The sequence below is a fragment of the Mauremys mutica genome, chromosome 8 (genome assembly GCF_020497125.1).
Source record: "Mauremys mutica isolate MM-2020 ecotype Southern chromosome 8, ASM2049712v1, whole genome shotgun sequence".
NCBI classification, from domain to species: Eukaryota; Metazoa; Chordata; order Testudines; family Geoemydidae; genus Mauremys; species Mauremys mutica.
The window spans coordinates 31,767,635-31,788,980 of NC_059079.1; the positions used below are offsets into that span (position 1 = coordinate 31,767,635).

At 42.1% G+C, this 21,346-nt stretch overlaps 1 protein-coding gene across 3 annotated transcripts in view; it reads left to right on the plus strand.

Moving 5' to 3' along the window:
- LRRC8B (leucine rich repeat containing 8 VRAC subunit B) overlaps window positions 1-8,252 on the plus strand; it is a 38,669-nt gene extending 30,417 nt beyond the window's left edge. For all 3 annotated transcript variants that reach the window (XM_045027961.1, XM_045027959.1, XM_045027960.1), the window contains 2 exons: window positions 1,799-3,960; window positions 4,742-8,252. In XM_045027961.1, coding sequence (XP_044883896.1) covers window positions 1,825-3,960; window positions 4,742-5,014 — 2,409 coding nt within the window. In that variant the 5' untranslated portion in view covers window positions 1,799-1,824 and the 3' untranslated portion in view covers window positions 5,015-8,252. The remainder of the gene's footprint in view (window positions 1-1,798; window positions 3,961-4,741) is intronic.
- The last annotated feature ends 13,094 nt before the right edge of the window (window positions 8,253-21,346 follow it).

The window sequence follows — 21,346 nt, forward strand, 5'->3', positions numbered from 1 at the left end:
TACATTGACCCGAGGGCCGCATTACTGACACTCTCCCCCACCCCACCCCGTCGCCCTTGGCCCTGCCCCCACTCCACCCCTTCCATGAGGCCCCGCCTCTTCCCACCCCTTCCCTGCCCCCATTCCAACCCCTTCCCCAAAATCCAACCCCAAACTCTGCCCCCTCCCTGCCCCCAGGGGGTGCAGGAGGGGTGTGGGGTGTGGCAGGGGCTCAGGGCAGGGAGTTGGGGGATGAGGGGTGCAGCAGGGGGCTCAGGACAGGGAGTTGGGGTGTGGGGTACAGGAGGGGTGAGGGGTGTGGCAGGGGGTCAGGGCAGGGGTGAGGGGTGCAGGAGGGGTGCGGCAGGGGGTCAGGGCAGGGGTGAGGGGTGCAGGAGGGGTGTGGCAGGGGGTCAGGGCAGGGGTGAGTGGTGCAGGAGGGGTGCAGCAGGGGGCTCAGGGCAGTGGGTTGGGGTGCAGGAGGGGAGCGGGGTGCGGCAGGGAGTTCAGGACAGGGGGTCGGGTGCGGCAGGCGGGTCAGGGAAGAGGGTTGGGGTGCAGGAAGGGTGCGGGGTGCAGCAGGGGGCTCTGGGCAGGGAGTCAGGGTGCAGGGTATGGCAGGGGATCGGGGTGCAGCAGGTGCAGTGGGTTGGGGTGTAGGAGGGATGTGGCAGGGGATCGGGGTGCAGGGTGCGGCAAGGGGCTCAGGGCAGGGGGTTCGACTGCAGGAGGGCCTTGAGGGGCGGGCTCTGGCCCGGCGCACACCGGGGACAGGGCAGGCTCCCTGCCTGTCTGCACTGCCCCTGCGCCGCTCCGGGAAGCGGCTGGAACGTGGGGGAGGAGAGGTGCAGGGATGTGTGTTGCTGTTGCTTCAGGCACCGCCCCCAGCATCTCCCATTGGCCGGGAATGGGGAACGCGCATTGGGCTGGAGCTGCTCTAGATAAATGCTGGGGGAGGGCGGGGCGGCTGCAGAAAATAACCTCGTGGGCCGCATGTTTGAGACCCCTGCTTTAAATGCTGAACAGTAAGTGAACTGCTATTCGTGTTTTCAGTAAGAATTTCCCTAGCTAAGTTCCACATTTTTGTAGCTGTTCCTGTGTCAGAGCAGTAGAAAACGGAATGACCAAAGGGTCTGTCTCATCTCTGATGCATATAATGCTGTTCGAACTCTTCTTGTTTAAATGCTCATATTGTAAGACATGTTTACTTTATCTGAAATGGACCAAAACTTGGTCTCTTCAATGAGTTAATCTCTTGAGGTCGGATTGTTAGCATTGAAGCCTTTCCTAATCATTTACTTAGTATTTATAGAATGTTACATGTATTACTCTAAATACTTCCAATACCTTTGTGAGCCACATACGTTTTAGCCCCATTCCACAGATGGAAAAACTGTGGCACTGAGCTCACAAGACCATGAACTGAACAAAGCACTTAATCAATGCTTAACTTTGAATTCAGTGGAACTATTCTTGGTTTTGGTCACACTGGTAAAGTTCTGTTGGAGGAATCAATGGAACTACTCAGAACATGCCTAATTTAGGTAGTTTTCCCATTGACTTTGGGGGTTTAATCAGGCCCTAAATGACTTCCACCAATTCATTATTCAATTTTATGTAAGTACTAGGATTACAATTTGGGAATTGTTGGGCCATAGTCCAAAGCTCAGTCCACTAGATCAGTGTTGTTATGCTTGTTTATAAAGGAGTAAACTGCCTAATAATTGGGACTCAAAATAATTGTATTGCATAGTTCAATTATATTAAGTAAATAGATTTGAGCACTTGTTTTAAGGATCTTTCTCTTTCTCTTCTCTAGTTGCTGCTGTCCTGCAGGTGAAAGTCATGATTACGCTAACTGAACTCAGATATTTAGCAGACGCTCAGTCATCCTACCACATATTAAAACCATGGTGGGATGTCTTCTGGTATTACCTCACCATGATTATGCTGCTGGTTGCTGTACTAGCTGGGGCTCTCCAGCTCACTCAAACTAGAGTGTTGTGTTGTCTTCCTTGTAAGCTAGAATTTGACAGTCGTTGTGCCGTGCCTTGGGATTTGATTAAAACCAACCTTAACGTGTCCTCTAGCTCTGCCACACAAATAATTCTCCCTTCGAGAATCCAGAATGATCTTCACCGGCAGCAATATTCCTACATTGACGCAGTGTGTTATGAGAGACAGCTTCATTGGTTTGCCAAATTTTTCCCATACCTAGTACTTCTGCATACTTTCATTTTTGCAGCTTGCAGTAACTTTTGGCTCTTCTATCCTAGCACAAGTTCCAGGCTTGAGCACTTTGTAGCCATTCTTCACAAGTGTTTTGATTCTCCATGGACAACACGAGCCCTCTCAGAAACAGTCGCTGAGCAGTCTGTGAAGAGTCTGCCGCTATCCAAATCCAAAATATTGCTTTCATCACCTGGGAGTTCAACGGATACAGAGGCAAACAGGCAGTCTCTGCCATATGCACAGCCTGGTTTAGAAACAACTGGAAGAGAGAACTCTTCGAGTGTTCTAGACAAAAAAGAAGGGGAACAAGCTAAAGCTATATTTGAAAAAGTGAAAAGATTCAGAGTACATGTTGAAGAAAAGGATGTTATATATAGAGTGTACATGAAACAGATTATAATCAAAGTAATTGTATTTATAATAATAATGATTTATGTCTCCTATTATTCAACTTTTATTACACTTGAAATTGATTGTGTAATTGATGTTCAAGCCTTTACAGGTTACAAAAGGTACCAGTGTGTTTATACACTCGCAGAAATTTTTAAAGTATTAGCTTCATTTTATGTTGTTTTAGTGACCTTCTATGGCCTGACCTGCACTTACAGTTTGTGGTGGATGTTGAGAAGTTCACTTAAGCAATATTCTTTTGAAAAGTTAAGAGAGAAAAGCAACTACAGTGATATCCCTGATGTAAAGAATGACTTCGCATTTATTCTTCACTTAGCAGATCAGTATGATCCACTTTATTCACAACGATTCTCAATATTTCTATCGGATTTGAGTGAAAACAGACTGAAACAGATAAATCTTAACAATAAATGGTCAGTGGAAAAACTGAAAAGTAAACTAATACGAAATTCCCAGGATAAGATCGAACTTCATCTTTTCATGCTAAATGGTCTTCCAGACAGTGTCTTTGAACTGACTGAAATAGAAGTTCTAAGCTTGGAACTGATTCCTGAAGCCAAGCTTCCTTCAACAGTGACTCAGCTAGTCAATCTCAAAGAAATGAATATTTATCATTCATCATTAACTGTGGATTACCCAGCACTAAACTTTCTAGAAGAAAATCTGAAAACATTGCGTCTAAAATCCAGTGAAATTGGAAGGATTCCACTTTGGGTATTTCATCTAAAAAACCTCAAGGAATTGTGTTTAACAGGATGTTTTTTGCTAGATTACCACAACTCTATATACAATGAAGGCTTTCAGGATCTAAAGAATCTGAGAACAATTTACTTAAAGAACAGCCTTTCCCGTATACCTCAGGTGGTTACAGACCTTTTGCCTTCACTGCAAAACTTATCTATCAATAATGAGGGAAATAAACTGGTCGTGCTAAACAACTTGAAAAAGTTGGTAAACCTGAGAACCTTGGAGTTGATCTCCTGTGATTTAGAGCGCATTCCACATTCTATTTTTACCCTAAACAATTTGCATGAAATAGATTTAAAAGAGAATAATCTCAGAACAGTGGAAGAAATAATGAGCTTTCAACATCTCAAAAACCTATCTTGCTTAAAATTGTGGCACAACACCATTTCATATGTGCCTGTGCAGATCGGTGCATTATCAAACCTAGAACAACTGTACTTAAATTACAATAACATTAAAAATGTTCCACTGCAGCTATTTCTTTGTAAAAAGCTACACTATTTGGATCTTAGCTATAACAAGCTAACGTCTATTCCGGAAGAAATCAGTTATTTGACAAATCTGCAGTACTTTGCTGTGACAAAAAACCATGTAAGTAGAACTCTTAAATTACTTTAAGCATTAGAAATTCTGATTTTGTCTACCCTGTTTATTCTTGAAGACTCTATGGCCTACTAGAGCTCACCAGCTTTATGGCACTGTAAACAACAGGGACATGAAACCCAGTTAACTGAGAGGGGAAGTGATTTTTTTTTTTAAACTGGTCAAAGCAGGGTCTAAATGATCAGGTAGTTGACACAGATGTTCTGTTTAAATTGGCCGGATCTGTAATGACTGTTCAGTTGGGTTCAGCGGTGTTAGATATAACTTGATTGTTCACAGCTGTGTTCAAATATTCTTAAAGTGTTTGTATAGCAGACCAGGCCCCTGAGTACTCACTTACTGCATGGATGCAGTTCTGCCTGCGTTGTCAAAAGGATTGTGGGGTACTTAGGAGGTGCCAAAGGAATGTCATTTATTAAGCATAATTCTTAAGAAGGAGCATAAGTAGGAAAAACAATCTGATCATACCAGCAATTTGATTTTTAGATTTCCTTGATGTTCTGTGAAGAATTAAACTTTTCTCACCTAGCCACATTCATAACCAGAGATACACACAGCACTGTTTTCATGCAAATATTGAAAGTAGAATTTTTCCTGACTGTATCCTTTTTATAGCATAAAAAATTGTCCTTTCCTTACGCTGTATCTATCTTTTTTTTTTAATTTAAAAACATTTTGAGGGTAAAAAGTGCATTTGGTAATGAAAAATATGCAGTTTTTGTATAGGTTAGCAAGCTTTAATTAATATGTCCTCCTTCCTCTTTTGTAGATTGAGATACTGCCAGATGGATTATTTCAGTGCAAAAAGCTGCAATGTTTACTTCTGGGACATAACAGCCTGACGAGTTTGTCTCCTCGTGTCGGCCAACTGTTGAACCTTGTTCAGCTAGAGTTGATTGGGAACTACCTTGAATCACTTCCTGCTGAACTAGAAGAATGTCAGTCTCTGAAACGAAATTGTCTAATTGTAGAAGAAAGGTTGTTAAAAACGCTTCCACCTTGTGCGAAAGAGAGCTTGCAGACTTGCTTGGATAAATGTTAAATGAGATGAGACTGTGTACATCAACAAATCCTTTAGGCCTTTGACTTACTATCTGTGTAAAGATAGGTGTAGGTGGAAAGAAGGAAAGAGAAGTAACAAGTAGTTTAAAATTCAGGTCTAAATCTACCCGTATTGCCCTGAGTCTTATTTATAAGAAAAGGAAAAAATTGCATTTGTCTTAAAACAAGCAAGCAAAAGTGTAGACTTAGCAGACAGACATTTGTGAATAACCTGATATGTAAGTGATTGGGTTCTACTGGCTGATGTGCTTTCAGTAGTAAATGTTTACGGTCACGAGTGTTGGGATGGAAGAGTTGGTTGCTTGGCTATAGAGTATCTCATTTTTTCATGGAAAATTTTATTTCTTCTGAAAACAATAATTTTAAATGGCTTAACTGTATGTTATGTTGGGAGCAAGGATTACCTAGGTTTGTTTTTTCAGACATATACTCACCACTGACTTGGAGTAGCATGTGTTAAGTTAGGACTATCCTATTTAAAATAACACAATTAACTGGTTCATCGTGCATTTTGAAAATCATTTTACAACGTAATTTTACAGTTTCAATGGTTTTTTTCATGTGAGAAAAGTGTTGAACGTTAAACTTGTAACTTTGGAAGATGCCACTTGACTCTCTTTATTAAAACAGTTGGACAAGTATTCTACACACCCTTCTACAACCCACTTCAATATTTTATGTCTTTAAAGTAGCAAAAATTGAGCTAATTAACTATCTTGTTTGCCTAGTAGGTGGGATTCAAATATAGCTTATTTAATTTTAAAAATCAATCCGAAGAACCCTAAGTATTCAAGTAGCTACTGTTCATGTAACAAAGGTACTTGCTTTGTTCACATGTACTTAACTGAGACAACATAAATTGATAATTCCATAATACCTACTTTCATTGATCATAATGGCAAATGGAACACAGTGCAGCCATGAATTGTTTGATAAGTTGTGGGGATCCCAGCTGTTAGTGTGGTGTATACTCCCACTTGCCACTTAACCTTCCAATTGTTGACTCCCTCAATATTCCCTCCCCCTCACCTCCATTGTGGTGTTAATGTACTGGTGAAAAATTTTCATCAAAGATTAATGGATGGAGAGGGAACGATACAACTTAAAAAAAAAAAAAAAAGAAGGAAAAAAGCCCGTGCAGTTCAGAAGTGCTTGTAAAAACACCATAAGCTTTTTCTTTTCTGCTAAATGGTATGTGCCTACAAGATGTGAGCTGAAGGGAAGCTCTCATTACCCTTTCCTTTCTTTAATATACTCCAAACTGGAAGGAAATAAAGTGGTTGCAGATTTTATATATTCTTTTCCTGTACACCTTGTTTCATTATTTACTTCTAAGTCTGCTCTTCTGGAATTTATCATCTCAGCTAAGAATTTTGGATTTTGCCTGTTATGGTATGTATATACACACACACAACCTGCTAGCATGCATTCAGGGAACATTTTTCTAATGTGTTAAAATTCAAATGTAAAATGCAGGCTAATGTATGTTTAACCAGATACAACTACATCTGACAAAAACACTAGAAACGTTGACTTCTTAAGATTCTTGATGTTGAATAATTGTAATCCCTGGTTTGTCATTAAATCACTAGAGCATGAGTTAATCTAGTTTATTTTTGGTCACTCTTTGCTCTCATTTACAATGGCATTGTCTTGGAGTTAAGGTTTGCCTTTTAATTTTTTTAAAAATCATATACTTAAATTCTGATCCCCTACATATAAATAGGAGATGGTCTTTAGCTATCCAACAGGTTAATATTTATTCATCATGCAAATTGCATTCCAAAGACCTTTCTAAATAAAACATTCTTCTCAGGGAACCAAACATATGGAACTTCATGAATTTTTCCACAGCTTTTCAATCTTTTGTTTTTAGTAGGTGCTGTATTGAATGAAAATTTTTGTATCAACTGATCAATCACATCTAAATGTTAAGCAGTATTTCTGGAATAGTATCTTTTTGTAACTACCATTTCTAGTTTTTCAAGTCTTAGTCAAAGATATAATTTTCATGTCTCATGATAGGTCCAAGGGGACTTGCATAGTTCACAAACAGAGCTAGTTTTAGAATATAACTACGTTAGAGTGGAACAACTTGTGCCACTATCATTGAGTTGAGTTAATAATTGCAGTATAAATGACATGTCAGGAAATTTTAAAATCACTTTGTGCTGGAATTTGCACAAGATTTTAGCCTACAAAGTACTTAAAAAATAATTATTACAAAAGTAGATTTTGTTTTGGGTAAAAGTTCTTTTAGTCTTAAGCTTTATTTCATTCCTTTGTTGAAAAGCAGCATTGATATTTAAAAGAGCATAAGGTTAAACAGTAACTGTTTGCACCAGACATTTAGAACAAAATTTTTACAGCTTTTTAGTTGTGTAAACCCTTTTTCATGATTAGCACACTGACACTGCTTAACTATGGCTTTGATCTACTTTATTTCATCCAGAGTTTGTCCTTCAGAAGTGAACTAGGCTAATAGGAATAATGTAGAGGCCGATCCTACATTCTTAAAATGTGCATAACTCCAAAAGAAGCTGGGGAAACTGTCTAAGAACCATGGGATTAGACCCATAAACACTAATGTTTCATGGGTGGAGTCTGTTTTTTAAAAGAAAAACAAAAACCTACAGCTGTACTGGATGAGTGTCTAACATTTTGTTATTTTTTCCCTTTTAAAAAGGAGAAATGAACTCAAAGCTTACATCTTACAGTAATATAATATGAATGTTATGTTACACCCTGACAAAGGCCAGGAAGTTGAAAGGCTGACATCTCTAGCCTTAACTCATGCCACAGTGTGCCTTTTTTATTTTCCTTTCTGTACCTGGACACTCCCCTCCCTAACATTTAAGAATGGAGGATGGAGGCAACCATAACTGAGTTTCATGATGTCTATTTCAGTCATCATTTAAACATCAGCTTAACATTGAACATTTGTTAAGAATGAAGAGATCATCAGGGAATCGGGATATTAATCCAATTTCATAACTACCATACAACAAGCTGTGGTGACATCTGCCCTATTTGTATAAACCAGTCCCGTTCAGCAAAAAAAAGGCTTCTCAGTTTGTTTCAATACTGTTGTGTTGTTGTTTATGTATTTTGTATTAATTGTGACCTCGTATATTTTGGACATTTTTGGCTGAAAAACTATTAAATTTTTTGCATTACAATTCTATTCACTTTATTTCCTTACCTACATACATGTCAGCAGCATTTCTCCCCATCTTTGATACATGAAATTTAGTCATTAGAACTTTGCTCTCTTCTGTTAAGGGAAATCAGTTATTTTAATTATTTATAGTCCCTCTGTGTTTGGATCAGAAAACACTCCAAAGAAACCCTGCTCCATGAACTGCCTCAGCTGCCTTTAATTTGAATTTAAGATGCTGTATAAACAAGTTCTGAACACTTTTTGGTAATGCAGCACAGTGTTACACAGTGGAACCTGGCAGACACTGAGCAAAGATCACTTCTGACTGGCACTCTGCTGTTTTGGGTCTCCTGTGTTGAGCAGATAAACTTAAGTGCATTTAACCCGCTGCTTAATGATGGCCTATGGGGGTTCTCAGGACAAATTATTTGGTGGCCTCAGAGTGCGGCCGCCAGCTCTTGCTGATGGTCTTTCCACACTTTTTCCTAAAATACTTAATTAGCTTTAAGAGAAACAAATAAATATACATGTCAAAATCATTGTAATTTATTTATTTCTAGCTTATAAGTCTGTTGTGAAATATGACATTAACAGACATACAAGTATCACTTTTCACAGCAGACTTAGCTCTGGCAATCCTGGGGACAAATTAAGCTCTGGATGGGGGTAGGTGGGTCAGGGGAGGCAGTAGGGGCCGGAGTCTGAAGCTCTTGGATGAGAGACAGAGCCCGAAGTCACGCGGCAAGAGCCTGGGGCCCCCTGCTACACAGTCAGACCCCAGGGCTGGAGCCTGAAGCCTGTGGCCAGAGCTTGTGACCCTGCAACCCTGGTACTGAAGCCCAAATCCTGAATGCTGGGATGGTGGGGAGCTCACCAGCTGCCTGCTCCTCCAGCATTGTGCCCCAGGTGTCTCCAGAGGAGGCACAGCCCAACCCTTATTCGCGGCCCAACACCAAGAGCACCAGAGAGGGGCCCTGTTCCCCTCCCCACCCCCCACAATCTCAATCCAGGAGGCTGTGGCTGTAAGAAAAGCCCCTGGTTGCTACGTGCAGCAACAGTGGCCACACTTGAGCAACACTGGTGTATATATTGCTCATAGAGTGACCATATGTCCCATTTTTAAAGGGACAGTCCTGGTTTTGGGGACTTTTTCTTATATAGATGCCTATTACCCCCCACCCCCTGTTCTGTTTTTTCACAGTTGCTATCTGGTAACCCTAATTGCTCATATTACAAATTGTGTGGTAATCTTTATTAACGGGTTGCTAAGATAAAATGCTCACCCTATTGTGTGTTTTAGTTAGTGGGACTTAAACATGGCATCCTGCTGAAGCTAATGCAAAGTTCCAGTTTATAGGGATGGAGCTAAAGTGAGCATGTATTGTCAGGCAGTGATTTTGAAATATTCCTTTTGCAAAGAAATTGTGAAGGCAATAGCTGTGGCAATGTCAGGAGCTTCAGCAGAAGTGTACTGTCTAGGCAGTTCTCATACAGTGTGCTGTAAAGGAAACACTTGTCGGTGATGGAAGCTACTTAGCTTTGATCCTCTTCATGGTCACTGTCTTGCTACAGAAAGGCCATATCCCCTAACCTTTCCAGCTCCACTTCTAGGAGTTTCTGCTTTTATATAAGCATGAAGTGCAGGCAGGGGTCACAATGGGAGGAGGGGGAAAGGTGATGGTACTCTTCCACTTTCTGCCCCCACAATAAGTTCTTCCCAGTCAGATGACCAAAATGAGATGGTGCTCACAGAAAATTGTACATATGCTTGAAATATGATCCTGTGTGGTCTTTGGACTCTCTTGGGCTTGTCTCCATGATTTGGAGGGAGAAAAAATAAGTGGTGGTATCTCCCAAATGCTATATTCTTGGGGAACCAGAATGAGACCTCGTGGTAAATTGTGCAGATCTGTGATCCTTCCCTTCCTCTCTTGTATGAGGAATGGAATAGTTAGCAAGGTTGGCATCTAAATTATTATCACTGAGTTAATGTCTCACTAAGATAAATGGGGCAATCAACATCTCAGAGCTATGGTTCCAGGCTCTGTGAAGACTTGTCTCTGTCTCAGGGCTTGTCTACAGGCACACTTTTATTCCGGAATAAGTGTCCACATGGGGAATTTAAACCGGGATAAGTAGAATGGTATAGATGCCAGTAAATTTCCCTATGTAGACCTGCTCTTAACCTAAAAAATGTGAGGGTTTGTTTTTCTACAACCAGTCAATAGATTCTGGAGAACTAGATGTCAGGAGCTTGAGAGAGAGGCTTTTGTGGCAAAGGAGTGTGAGCCCTGAGTGCAGGAAACAGCTCCATTTCCTCTTGCAGGTTGTTTAAATCAGTAAAGTTCCAGAACCTTTGAGGCTGTGTCAAAGCTATTTGGGGTTTTATCACACCCTATATTTTCTCAAGTGTACAAATCTGTTGTTGCATTTCATGTGGGGGAATGTGTGTCCATGGAATGTAGGAAATACAGCATCTAGTTTGTCTTTAGTGCATAGTTTACCTGGATTTGGGCCCCTCAGTAAGCCAAGCCTGGCTGCGAGCATCCACACTGCTGAGCCACACTGGAGCCATAGCTGTATAGCTGCATCCACACAAGTACCGCAGTAACCTGGGTTAGACACTAGGATTTGGGAGTGGAGAATGGGCATATCCCATGGTTTACAGTGCTGCAGTAACTTGAGCTACTTTAGGAATTGTTTCACAATATGCTTATCTGTCCTTCCCGAGCTCCTGTGTGGAAGTATTCTTTGTCCACCAACACAATAAACTAAAGCCCTTCTGGTTCTGTACACACCTCACTGTCCATTCCAGCTGGTGCCAAGGCATGGATCCAGCATAGGACAATGACCTGTTCCTGCTTTTGGCTGAATTGTTACTGAGGGAAAGAGATGGTTGGGGCAGTGGCTTGTAGCCCTCAAAATATGTTGACAGTCTTATGAGGAGATTGTGCAGACTATATGCTAACATGATAGAGTGGAGACAGCTAATGCAGATTGCAATAGCTGTGAATTCCCCCTATGTGGACTGGTGGTTCTGGTGCAGGAAGGAGGAGGAGGAGCAATGCCACGTGATCATGCACACCTGCAGCCACTCCAGAATTTCCACATGAGGAAGACCACCTTCTTGAAGCTGTGTGAGGAACTTGCCTGACCCTCCAGTGCCAGGACATGTAGATTCAGGTTGCTATTGCCATCTGGAAGCTGGCTGCCCCAGTCTGTTACAGATCAGTGATTAACTAGTTTCCTGTTGATAAATCAACTATTGGTGCTGTGAGGATGGAAGTTTGAGGCAGTTTGCTCTGATTTACCCACAGATGGTGGACATAGCTAATATACCTAAAATAATAGGTGGCTTTGAGAAAATGGGGCTCCTAAAACATGCTGGGACTCTCATGGCACAATTATGCCCATGCACATGAATGACAATTGTAAAGGTTACTACTTGATGGCTGTGTTCATTCACGCGCACCAATGTGGGATGCACTGAGAGCATGCCCAGACCCTGATGGAAGAGCGCCTGGCAGAAGAAGGATTAACTACACACTGAGCAGCTGCAGATGGCGGTGAAATGTACATTTGACCAGCAAATCAAGATGGTGAGGCCTGCAAAGTCATTTGGATGCCACTGTGCTCAACACCATTCATCTTATCAGGGCATGCTGCACACTACACAGCATCTGTGAGGATAAGGGTGAGAGCTTTCGCCACGAGTGGGCTCAAGGTGATGCTGGTTTACAGGCCCAGTACAGGAAATCAGAAAGTTGCCTCTGATAACGGGCTGGGGCCATGCAAACAATGGAAATAAGAGAGGTGTGTGCCCACATCCTTGTGTTGTGTGGGGGAATGTGTTGCTGTATAGTGTTGTAGTATGCATATCCATATAGCTGTCTGCTAGTACTTTCATCTCTTTTAAGAGTCTGAGACTATTCAAAGCTTTGGATGCAATGTCCTACCTCTTTGTTATTTCCCAAGCAGCCTCACACCAATGTGTAGTGTAAAAACCAACTACTCGTTAAAAATTAATATGGGCAGCTCAGCTGCCAGTACATAAAGTATGCAAATGTTCATAAAAGTGAAATGAACATGAACAGGAAGGCTGATCCAGTGCCAACTCACTAGTAATGAAATTCAAAGCTCACATAATCCCAGTTTGTGTGTGCGTGGGGGGAGGGAGAATTGGTCTAAAAGTCAGGTACAGCCTGAGTCAACTGCAGTGAAGAGTCATGCCCATAACCAGCCAAGTATGGCCCAGCTGCCAGTAACCAGCCATGTGTATTGATTTCTTAGTTTTAAATGATCAGCCTTGTTCAGTAGAGAAATGGCATGAAATAAAATCATTGGGCAGGTCAAATGATAACTTGAGCCCTTTGTCTAAATACAATTATTTCCCACGTCCTGTGGGTCTAGGTTGGTTTTGCTTTTTTTTTTAGATGCCTATAAATTATACTGGAGCCTTAAATAGTTACACCTTTTAAAAAGGGGCTACATTGTTTTTTTGTAGCCCAGTCTTACTACATGGCATGTTACTAGCTTTTTACGCTTTGGCAGTAATGTACTACTATCATCTGGCTGTTGAATCTGGTACACTAACTGGCCCAGCAAACACTAGTCGTCTGAATGGTTTCTTCTGTTATATCTAGAAGAGGACACCAGTTGAGTGAAAGTAGGTGTGTATGTGAACATCACCTAGAACCTAGTCATCAGGAATTTAAAAATAGTCCTTTCAAATGCTGGAATTGATGTTATAGAAAACCTTTATATAAGGTCAAATGTATATGGTGATTTACAAAGTAAAATCAAGGCAGCACTGTCACAAGAAAATGTGGAACTGTTACCTTCTCTCTCAGATTTAAAATGTATGCTACATAACTGGCTGCGGTGGGAAAGAACAGCCAGCTGCAGATAATCTTTTTGTTCACAAGGAAGAAGACCTAGCACTTATTTCTGAATAGAGAATATGACTTTATACTGTGATTCATTTTCATTTTTCTGTTAACGCTGTGTTTGTTTAAAAACAAAAACTTCCCCTCCTGTCCCAAGCTGTCCAATACCACCAAGTAAAAATACAATTCACAATCCTTGCACAAAACCAGCCCCCAATCCAACACAACATCCAGCAGCCCATCGGCAACCAGATATTAGTGAATCAAAATTATTCCACTTCTCTGATCTTTTTAACAAAGCAACACACATATCCTTTGCCATCTCAGCCCTTTCAAAAGTCTGTCCAAAACAACAAATTCTGGTGATGGTGGACTAATGGCAGCAATGGCCGGGTTGAGAATGCAAGGCAGACAACTCTGCTGACAGTTCCTTCTCTTATTCTAAGAGAGCTGCAGCTGGAGGGTCTGCCCAGTGCAGCTGTGACAATCACAGGGGAAGAGAAGTGATCTCTCAGGTAGGAAAGTGCTATGCCATTAGGGCTTTACAAGTTAGTATCAACACGTGAAACTCCAACTGGAAACTCATAGATAGCACACTTCATGGAGCACTGGGGCCATGTGTTGACAGCAAGACAATCCTCTCAAGTGAGCTGCCACATCACTTCCAGAGCAGGTGGTGCGTTGCAGTCAGGTGCTGGTGGAAGGCAGTCTTGGTTACCCTTGCTATCAGAGCTTTTAAAAGCAGCTGGAAATCTAACCAGATCTTGAAACTGGGAACCATGGTCAAGAGGCTGATAGGTCTGTCAAATATTCCAGCAGCTTCCCTCAGCCTACCACAATCCCCTTAATTTTAATCTACATTAAGTCTCATTCACCTTGCACTCATCCATGACACTGGGAAAGACAGTGAAGACTTCATTCCCCCAGGCAATCCTTGTTTGCGATAGGAAATTCTTATTTACTAATGTGATGGGTATACTGAATCCACTTCTGCAAACTTATGTGAAAGCCCTGGCTTCTCACTGAAGCCAAGATGATTTATGGGTACTTGCACCTCACCCCATAATGAATAACCCTTAGTTTCCAAAAGATGTTTTCATAAATGAAGGTTGTTGTAAAGCTAGTGGTTGTTTTTCTGTTCTGCAGATATAAATTATAACATATGCCTGAAGAGGAAATGGAAACCAAATGATTTGCTAATTTAAAAAACTGGCAAGAAAACAAATGGCAATGTCAAGGTCAAGATTAGAAAAAAAAATCTGATTTGAATTAAATTAATTTTATGCCAAGTGTGTGCAGCTCTTGTTAAAATCAGGAAACAGCTGGCCTAGATGGTCCTGATCAACAGAATACATTCTTTCTCCAGCATTGGTTCATTATGCACTTTATCACGATCTTGAGAGACAGATTTCTAAATGCTCGAGCCTGTCTTTTAGCTACAGCTGCCCGTTTTCTGGATAGAAAAATACCATTGGATTGTTAATGGATGGTTGAATTGAATTCCAGTAGATTCATATATAGTCCAGTGTGAGTATAGGCAAGGTCCTTATATATTCTATGACAAACTAGGTTCCAATTCTGCAGCAAGGTTCCTGGACCAGCCAGCTAGAGATTATGTAATTTTATTATTCATTTAATTTTTTTTTAAATTGAGGTTTTTAATTAGCTAAATCTGAAAATGAACAATCAAATCATCCAGCTTGTTCTGCCTGAGAGGAGGACTTCTGCCAGCACAGCTCTGTCTGTCAGGGATGACACCTCTTCACACCCCAACTGACAGAACTATGCCAGCAGGAAGCTGTAGCACAGACATAACCCAAATTCAGAACATGTGCTATCAACTTTATTCACTATGCTCACCTCAGGCCTATCCTTCAGCTGCCATTTTGGGCCCAGCCCATCTACCATGTGAAGGAATGAAGCTAACAAGCACCACCAGTAAAAACTATGCCTCTTGGAAGGGTTGCCTATACGCTGAATAGTGATCCCTTGAAACATGGGCATTTTCCAGTTTGCCAGGTAAGTGAACATTTAGAAGGATGCAAATATATGTTTGTTATCTCCGAAGGATTAAGACTATAATTTTTTAGGATTTGTTTTAGGAGTTATATAATTCTGTGGGACAGTGGGAAGGGGATAGAGAAGACAAATCAAGGCAAACCCTAATTAAATAATTATTCAATTTTATATTCTAAAACTCAGATTTGTGTGTATATCTAATCCCCGCAGACCTGCATCACACTCTTTTCAGGGAAGCAGGGTAATGTGGTTCAATCACATGTAGTTAGTAATTTAACACACATATATATATATATATATAAAACACAGGCCAGTCTGTTGTCTTTTGCCTATAGCAGGGGTGGCCAATCTGAGCCTGAGAAGGAGCCAGAATTTACCAATCTACATTGCCAAAGAGCCATAGTAATATGTCAGCAGCCCCTCATCCACTCCCCACCTCATTCCCAGTGCCTCCTGCCTACCGGCAGCCCTGCTGATCAGCAGCTCCCCCTCCCTGCACCTCCTGATCAGCTGTTTTGTGGCATGCAGGAAATTCTGGGAGCGGAGAGGAGCGAGGGCATGTTAGGCTCAGGGGAGGGGGTGGAAAGGGGTGGAGTGGGAGCAGGGCCTGTGGCAGAGCCAGGGGTTGAGCAGTGAGCACCCCCTGGCTCATTGGAAAGTTGGCACTTGTAGCTCCAGCCCCAGAGTCGGTGCCTATACAAGGAGCTGAATAGTAACTTCTGAAGAGCCGCATGTGGCTCCAGAGCCACAGGCTGGCCACCCTTGGCCATGCTCTTTCACATCATATGACTATCAACACAGACTGCCAGATTGCTGATCTAGATGAGTAAAATAGTTTCTCACATAAGTACTGAAATCAAATAGGTGTGAGTATCTACTTACCAATGTGGCTAAGTGGTTAATGAATTAGCCCAGATAATATCAAGATGTAGCAGTACCTGAATCAAATGACTGATGAAGAAAAAAAAGAAAAGAAAACTACTCCCAATAAATTAAAATGTAGTTCCTAGTGAGGTGATGTAGGCCTACATTCAGTCAGGATTATGGCCTTCAGTTTTTTACACTTCCTTTCCCATTGGGTTTTATTTTAAAATTACCCTTTTATATTTAATTCTGTGTACATGTAATGTGCTCTTGTGTCCCTAAAAGCTGTCTAACTGCTGTCCAATTGGTTATACCTGAAACTTCATGTAGATGTGGCTTCTAAACATCTATTTTTAAAAATCTACAATTCCTAGACTTTGAGGACATGAACTAAAACATGTTTTGCTCTTCTGCTCCCTCTGCTGGTAGTAGAGCAGATTTTTAAAGGACAACTTTAAGATGATCTAAGACGAAAAATTCAGGGCTATTTATTTTTAAAAGCATGATCTGTGCTTCCCCAGCTGCTCAGCGAATGCAGGATTGGGAAAGTGTGGGGAAACAGAAGTGTTCATCTGATTTCAGATTTAGTCTTCATTTGCATGGCCCAAATAGGATAAAATGTAAAAAGCAAATGCCCCTCGTAAGTGGGAGCAAAGCAAACGAGGTTCGTAAAAGTCAGGTTTAATGAAACAAAGGTATCATAAGTAAGGTAGGTGAACACGCTGATTTTTTCAATGTGTCTTTCCCCTGCTGCTGTCACTGTAACAAGCCTAACTCCCAGAGCGGGGCTGATCTCCCGAGTGAGGCTAGAGCCCAATGGAGAGGTACCAACACAACCTACGTTCACTTCCCGCTCCATCGGCACCAGAAGGAGAGGGGTGATTCAATGGAAAGCAAGTCATGGCTGTTCAGGAAAACGTCCCCTGTGAGCTGGGAGAAGGGATCAGCAGTGGTGCTGGGGAGTTGGTCACAAATCACAAAGGGCCAAGCAGATCCCTGCCCCCTCCCCCGCCCATCCTGGCCTGAGCTCCTGGCAGCAGGGATCCATATCTGGGCAGGGCAGGGTATCAGTGCCGAGCGCAGCCCGGGGTACAGAAATCCCCTCCCCCCATCGGCAGCTCCCGTCCCTGCTCGCCAGCTGGCTTCCTGCCCCCGCCCCAGTCCTGGGGCAGGACCGGCGCTAGCTCATTTGTGCTGCCTCGTCTGTCCCTCCTGCCCTGCCCTGCCCGGAGAACTTCTCTTCGCCTTGTGCTGGCAGTGACTCAGCTGGGAAGGTGTTTTCTTGGGTGTGATGTAAAAACAGCCCTGGGCGGCTCCCACCGCAATTTCACCCTGAATTTTTAATCCTCCCCCATTATCAATCCATTTCTGGCTCAGATCCTATCACTGTCTAATGGATACATCCATCCGCTGGGCAGCGGTTCCCATTGCACTTGGGCAGGTAATTGCTGGAGATGTGGTTTAAAAGACTTCACTGGCGGGCGGGTTTTATAATGGAAAATACCACCACTTTGCTGCATGGTGTGTGGGTTACACAGGCAGGCCAGGATGTTTCTGCACTGAGGTGGGGCCAGTAGCACTCAGATTGTGTGCTGCTGAGACAAGCTGGTGTTTCCAAGTGCTGTAAACGTCCAGGGTGGGGTACTCGCACCAGTAGTAGAGCTGAGGAGAGCAGAGGCTGGTGATTGCTCTGTTCTGATCAAAGGACTTTGCCAAATCCACAGGAGCCCACAGGCTGCAGGTAACATTGACCTGAGAATGCCCCAGATTGGAATAGGGCTGGCTGGTGCGTGCATTTGGGAATTGCCGCAGAGCCAACACTAGTACTAGCAGTAACTGAAAATGTGTTTCCAGGCCCGAGAGATGTCACTTGATCATGGTTCTGAAAGTAAATATGCCACTCAGCTGACAGGGATCAGTAGCCACTGACTCCAGTGGTTACACACTGAATTTCATGCAGTTCATTAGCATCTTGATGAACTGCCGAAGGATCATCAGAACCCATGACAGTGGTTAAAATTCCCCAGATTCAGGCATACCAGCCTGGCATTCCTAATTTGGCTTCAAATGCCTTTTTAATATGCTTTCCCCTGTCTCAGGTTTGGTCCAGTGTACAACAACTTGATCTTTTAGCGCTTGAAGTTTCCAGGACAAGCGGCTGCTGCAGCTAGAATGTAGGAGGAAAGGAATAAATAGGTGTCAGGATAAATTTCAAACTATGATTGGGTTCCATAGCTTTAAGATGATTCTTACAAATCATCTAATTTGGTAAACTAAATAAAATATAAATGTCTTGTGGCCTCAAACAGCCCATCCCACATGTGAAATTGAATGAACTTTGAAAGGGGGAGAAATAAGGGAGGGCAAGGCAAAGTTTAATTTAGGAGGAGCGTGGTTCACAGTTGAAAGCTCCACCCAGGAAGGGTGCCTGTACAAAGTGCTCCTTCGCTTTTTGTGCAATTCCTTTATGAGCTTAGGAAAAAAAATTCTTGATCCTAAAATACCATCTGGTGCATAATAAGTATGACAGGAACAAAGCAAGAAGGTGGGCATAGCTCCAGGGCCAGAGTTAAGGTTGTTTGGGAGAGTGTAATTGTGAATTTCTATGCTGTCAAATGTTTGGGGGGAGGGTTTGAAATAACATATAATTTCCTGCCTTTTAAATGGTTTATTGTTTTATACAAAATTACAGTGTTCTTCTAAAGTTTATAGCACTTGAGTCATTGATTGTTTGTTTTCAGTCCCATAGCAGTTTAACAAAAACTTTTTTGTGCAGGAACTGTTTGACACAGAGAAAGCAGAGTGTGGTGTGGAGGCTCCCAGTCATACTCCACGAGAAGATCTTTGCTATTAAACATTGTCTCTCCTTCTGCTTTAATTTACTGTCATGTCTACCAGTGTTTCAATGAGGTCAAAGAAACCTCGAGTTGGGACTTGTGTAAAGTTCCAAGAGTTATGACTGCTCTGTGCCATACATCTGTTTGACATTGCATGTAACATCCTTAGGGAGCATTATTCTAGCGTGAACCGTCTATTAGTGTTTCATAGGTGGCTATGTGGTCTGGAGGAAAAAGCACCAATGTGGGAGGCAGATGGTTATACTGTTATTACTTTATTTTATTATTTGTATCGTGGTAGTCATGTACCAGGACTCCATTGTGCTACGCACTGTACAACACTGAACAAAGAGACAGTCCCTACCCCAAATTGCTTTCAAATCTAAGTCTAAGATAGAGCCAGTGGGTGGATGCAGACAGGCAGACTGGGGAGTACAAAGAAAAACGGAGACAATATTGGTCAGCATGATAGGCAGTGGTCTGAGCACTCCAGCAGCTCGCTGTGAGCTGATCGATAGCAAGAAGATGTGGAGGCTGTGAAGGCCCTGGAAAGTGAAGACAAGTAGTTTGTTTGATCTGATAGAGAAAGGGGAACCAGGACAGGGATTCAAAGAAAGAAGTAACATCATGAATACGACAAGCTAGGAAAATGATCTTTGCAGCAGCATTCGGAAGGACAAGGGTGGGGCAAGCTGGGATTTGTCGAGGCCTGAGAAAAGGATGTTGTAGTAATTGAGACATGAGATAATGAGAGCCCAGAATAGATGTAGCTTTGTGGAAGGGGCTGTATCTTAGAGGTGCTGTGCAGGAAACATTGGCAAAATTTAGAAACTGTGTGAATGTGTTCTGTTCCTCACTCTGATGTCAACATGGTGTGTAGCCTTGGGCAGGTTGTTTCACACACCTGCCTCAGTTTCCTCCATTGTAAAATGGAACAGATAATACTTTACCTTATAGGGATGTTGTATGGGTTAATTAATGTTTGTACAAAACATTGCATATTCAAAGTTATGTAAATGCTAGGTAAAAATTTATTATTTATTAGCCATAGAGAATAGGGCAAAGCAGCTGTGGCATCGTTCCATCATTGTCCTTCAAGCCGTGTTAATCAATGATAGGAATAAAATGACTGTCCCGTAGTACTTCCTTGGATTGACACAGATGGTTTCTGCATTTTCCTGCATGTCTGTTAGTGCTGGACCAACAACGGAAACAGCAACAATAGTAGCAGCTTGAGAGATTGTTTGGAAGTATGTTGCAGGAACATATAGTATCTCTTTTTTCAGTTCCACACAAATGCCTCTGTGTATGACTGAAAGAATGTTGCAGACCTAGATCTCTGCAAAATATTCCCATTGAACCCCAAAGCCATTCAGAGGGAGCTTTGGGTCCAAGGTTTGATGTGCTCAAAAACCTCAGCCAAAGGTCAGTGAAATGGGCTGAGGTGGTTTGTCTATAGAGCTGGGAAGCTGCCAGCTCCCCCTCCATGAGTCTATCAGATTCTGCGCCCACAGATGGTGTCTAAGGAAAAGGGGACTCTCCCAGGGCCTGTTAGCAGAGCAGATATCCTTTGGGGTGGGGTCAGGGCAAAGGGGTTCCCTTGCAAGGTTTGAATTAGTTGAACCCTGTGGGTCAGTTTCTTCCACCCTGAATCATACCTTGCTTAGAAAGTACTTTCATAGATCTTATTTCTGGAGTTAGGTACTAGCGGGCATGAGCAAGGGTGGCAGTATCTGGCTCCCAATGAACGTGCAAAGGTTGGGTTGCTAGGGCTTGTGAATCAAACTGCATGAGTCGGATTTTTAACCAAAAGCTGCAGGCTTGATTCCTACACAGAATTTCTAGCTGGCTGCTGATTGGCATTGTACCTGTCTCCCTATGCCTAATGAGAAAACCTGTTTTAATCATCCATTTATTATGGCAAAATGGACACAGACCACTCACTGATTTGATTACCACTATGTTTAGTTAGAAGAATAGTAGATCCAGTTTCATAAGGCAAATCTTAACATTGGACAGAATACTATTTATACTGTGCTAACCTTGTATTGATTTGCAATCAGAACCTGCTCCTGGGGTATCAGATACCTCTATGAGCCTAATAAAGCCTTTTCACATCTCAGCTTTCCTCACTCTTTGCTATAGGAAGTACAACAAAATCAGCCTGTTTTTAGACCACATGCAAAATCTTTGTTTAGATGCTTTTCTACATTTGTTTTTCTAACCTCCATGAAACATGTCCTAGTCCAGGAATTTCCTCACATTACTTGCAGTTGTGTCCTCTATCTGATGTCATATTTCTAAATTAAAATAGTTCAATTAATTTCCACTTGTTTGAGATTTCTGGAAGGCTTTGTCATATATGATCATCTAAAAGGGCTTAGATGCAATGAAGCAGGTAATACACCACATCCAAAATGCACAATCAGCCATTCAAATAAATTATTAACAATAGATTTGGATGAGAAGATGCCTCCTGTGTGCTCTGAGTCCATTAAAACCTCCAAATGTACATCTGTAATCCTTAGCCACAGTAAATGTTCAGA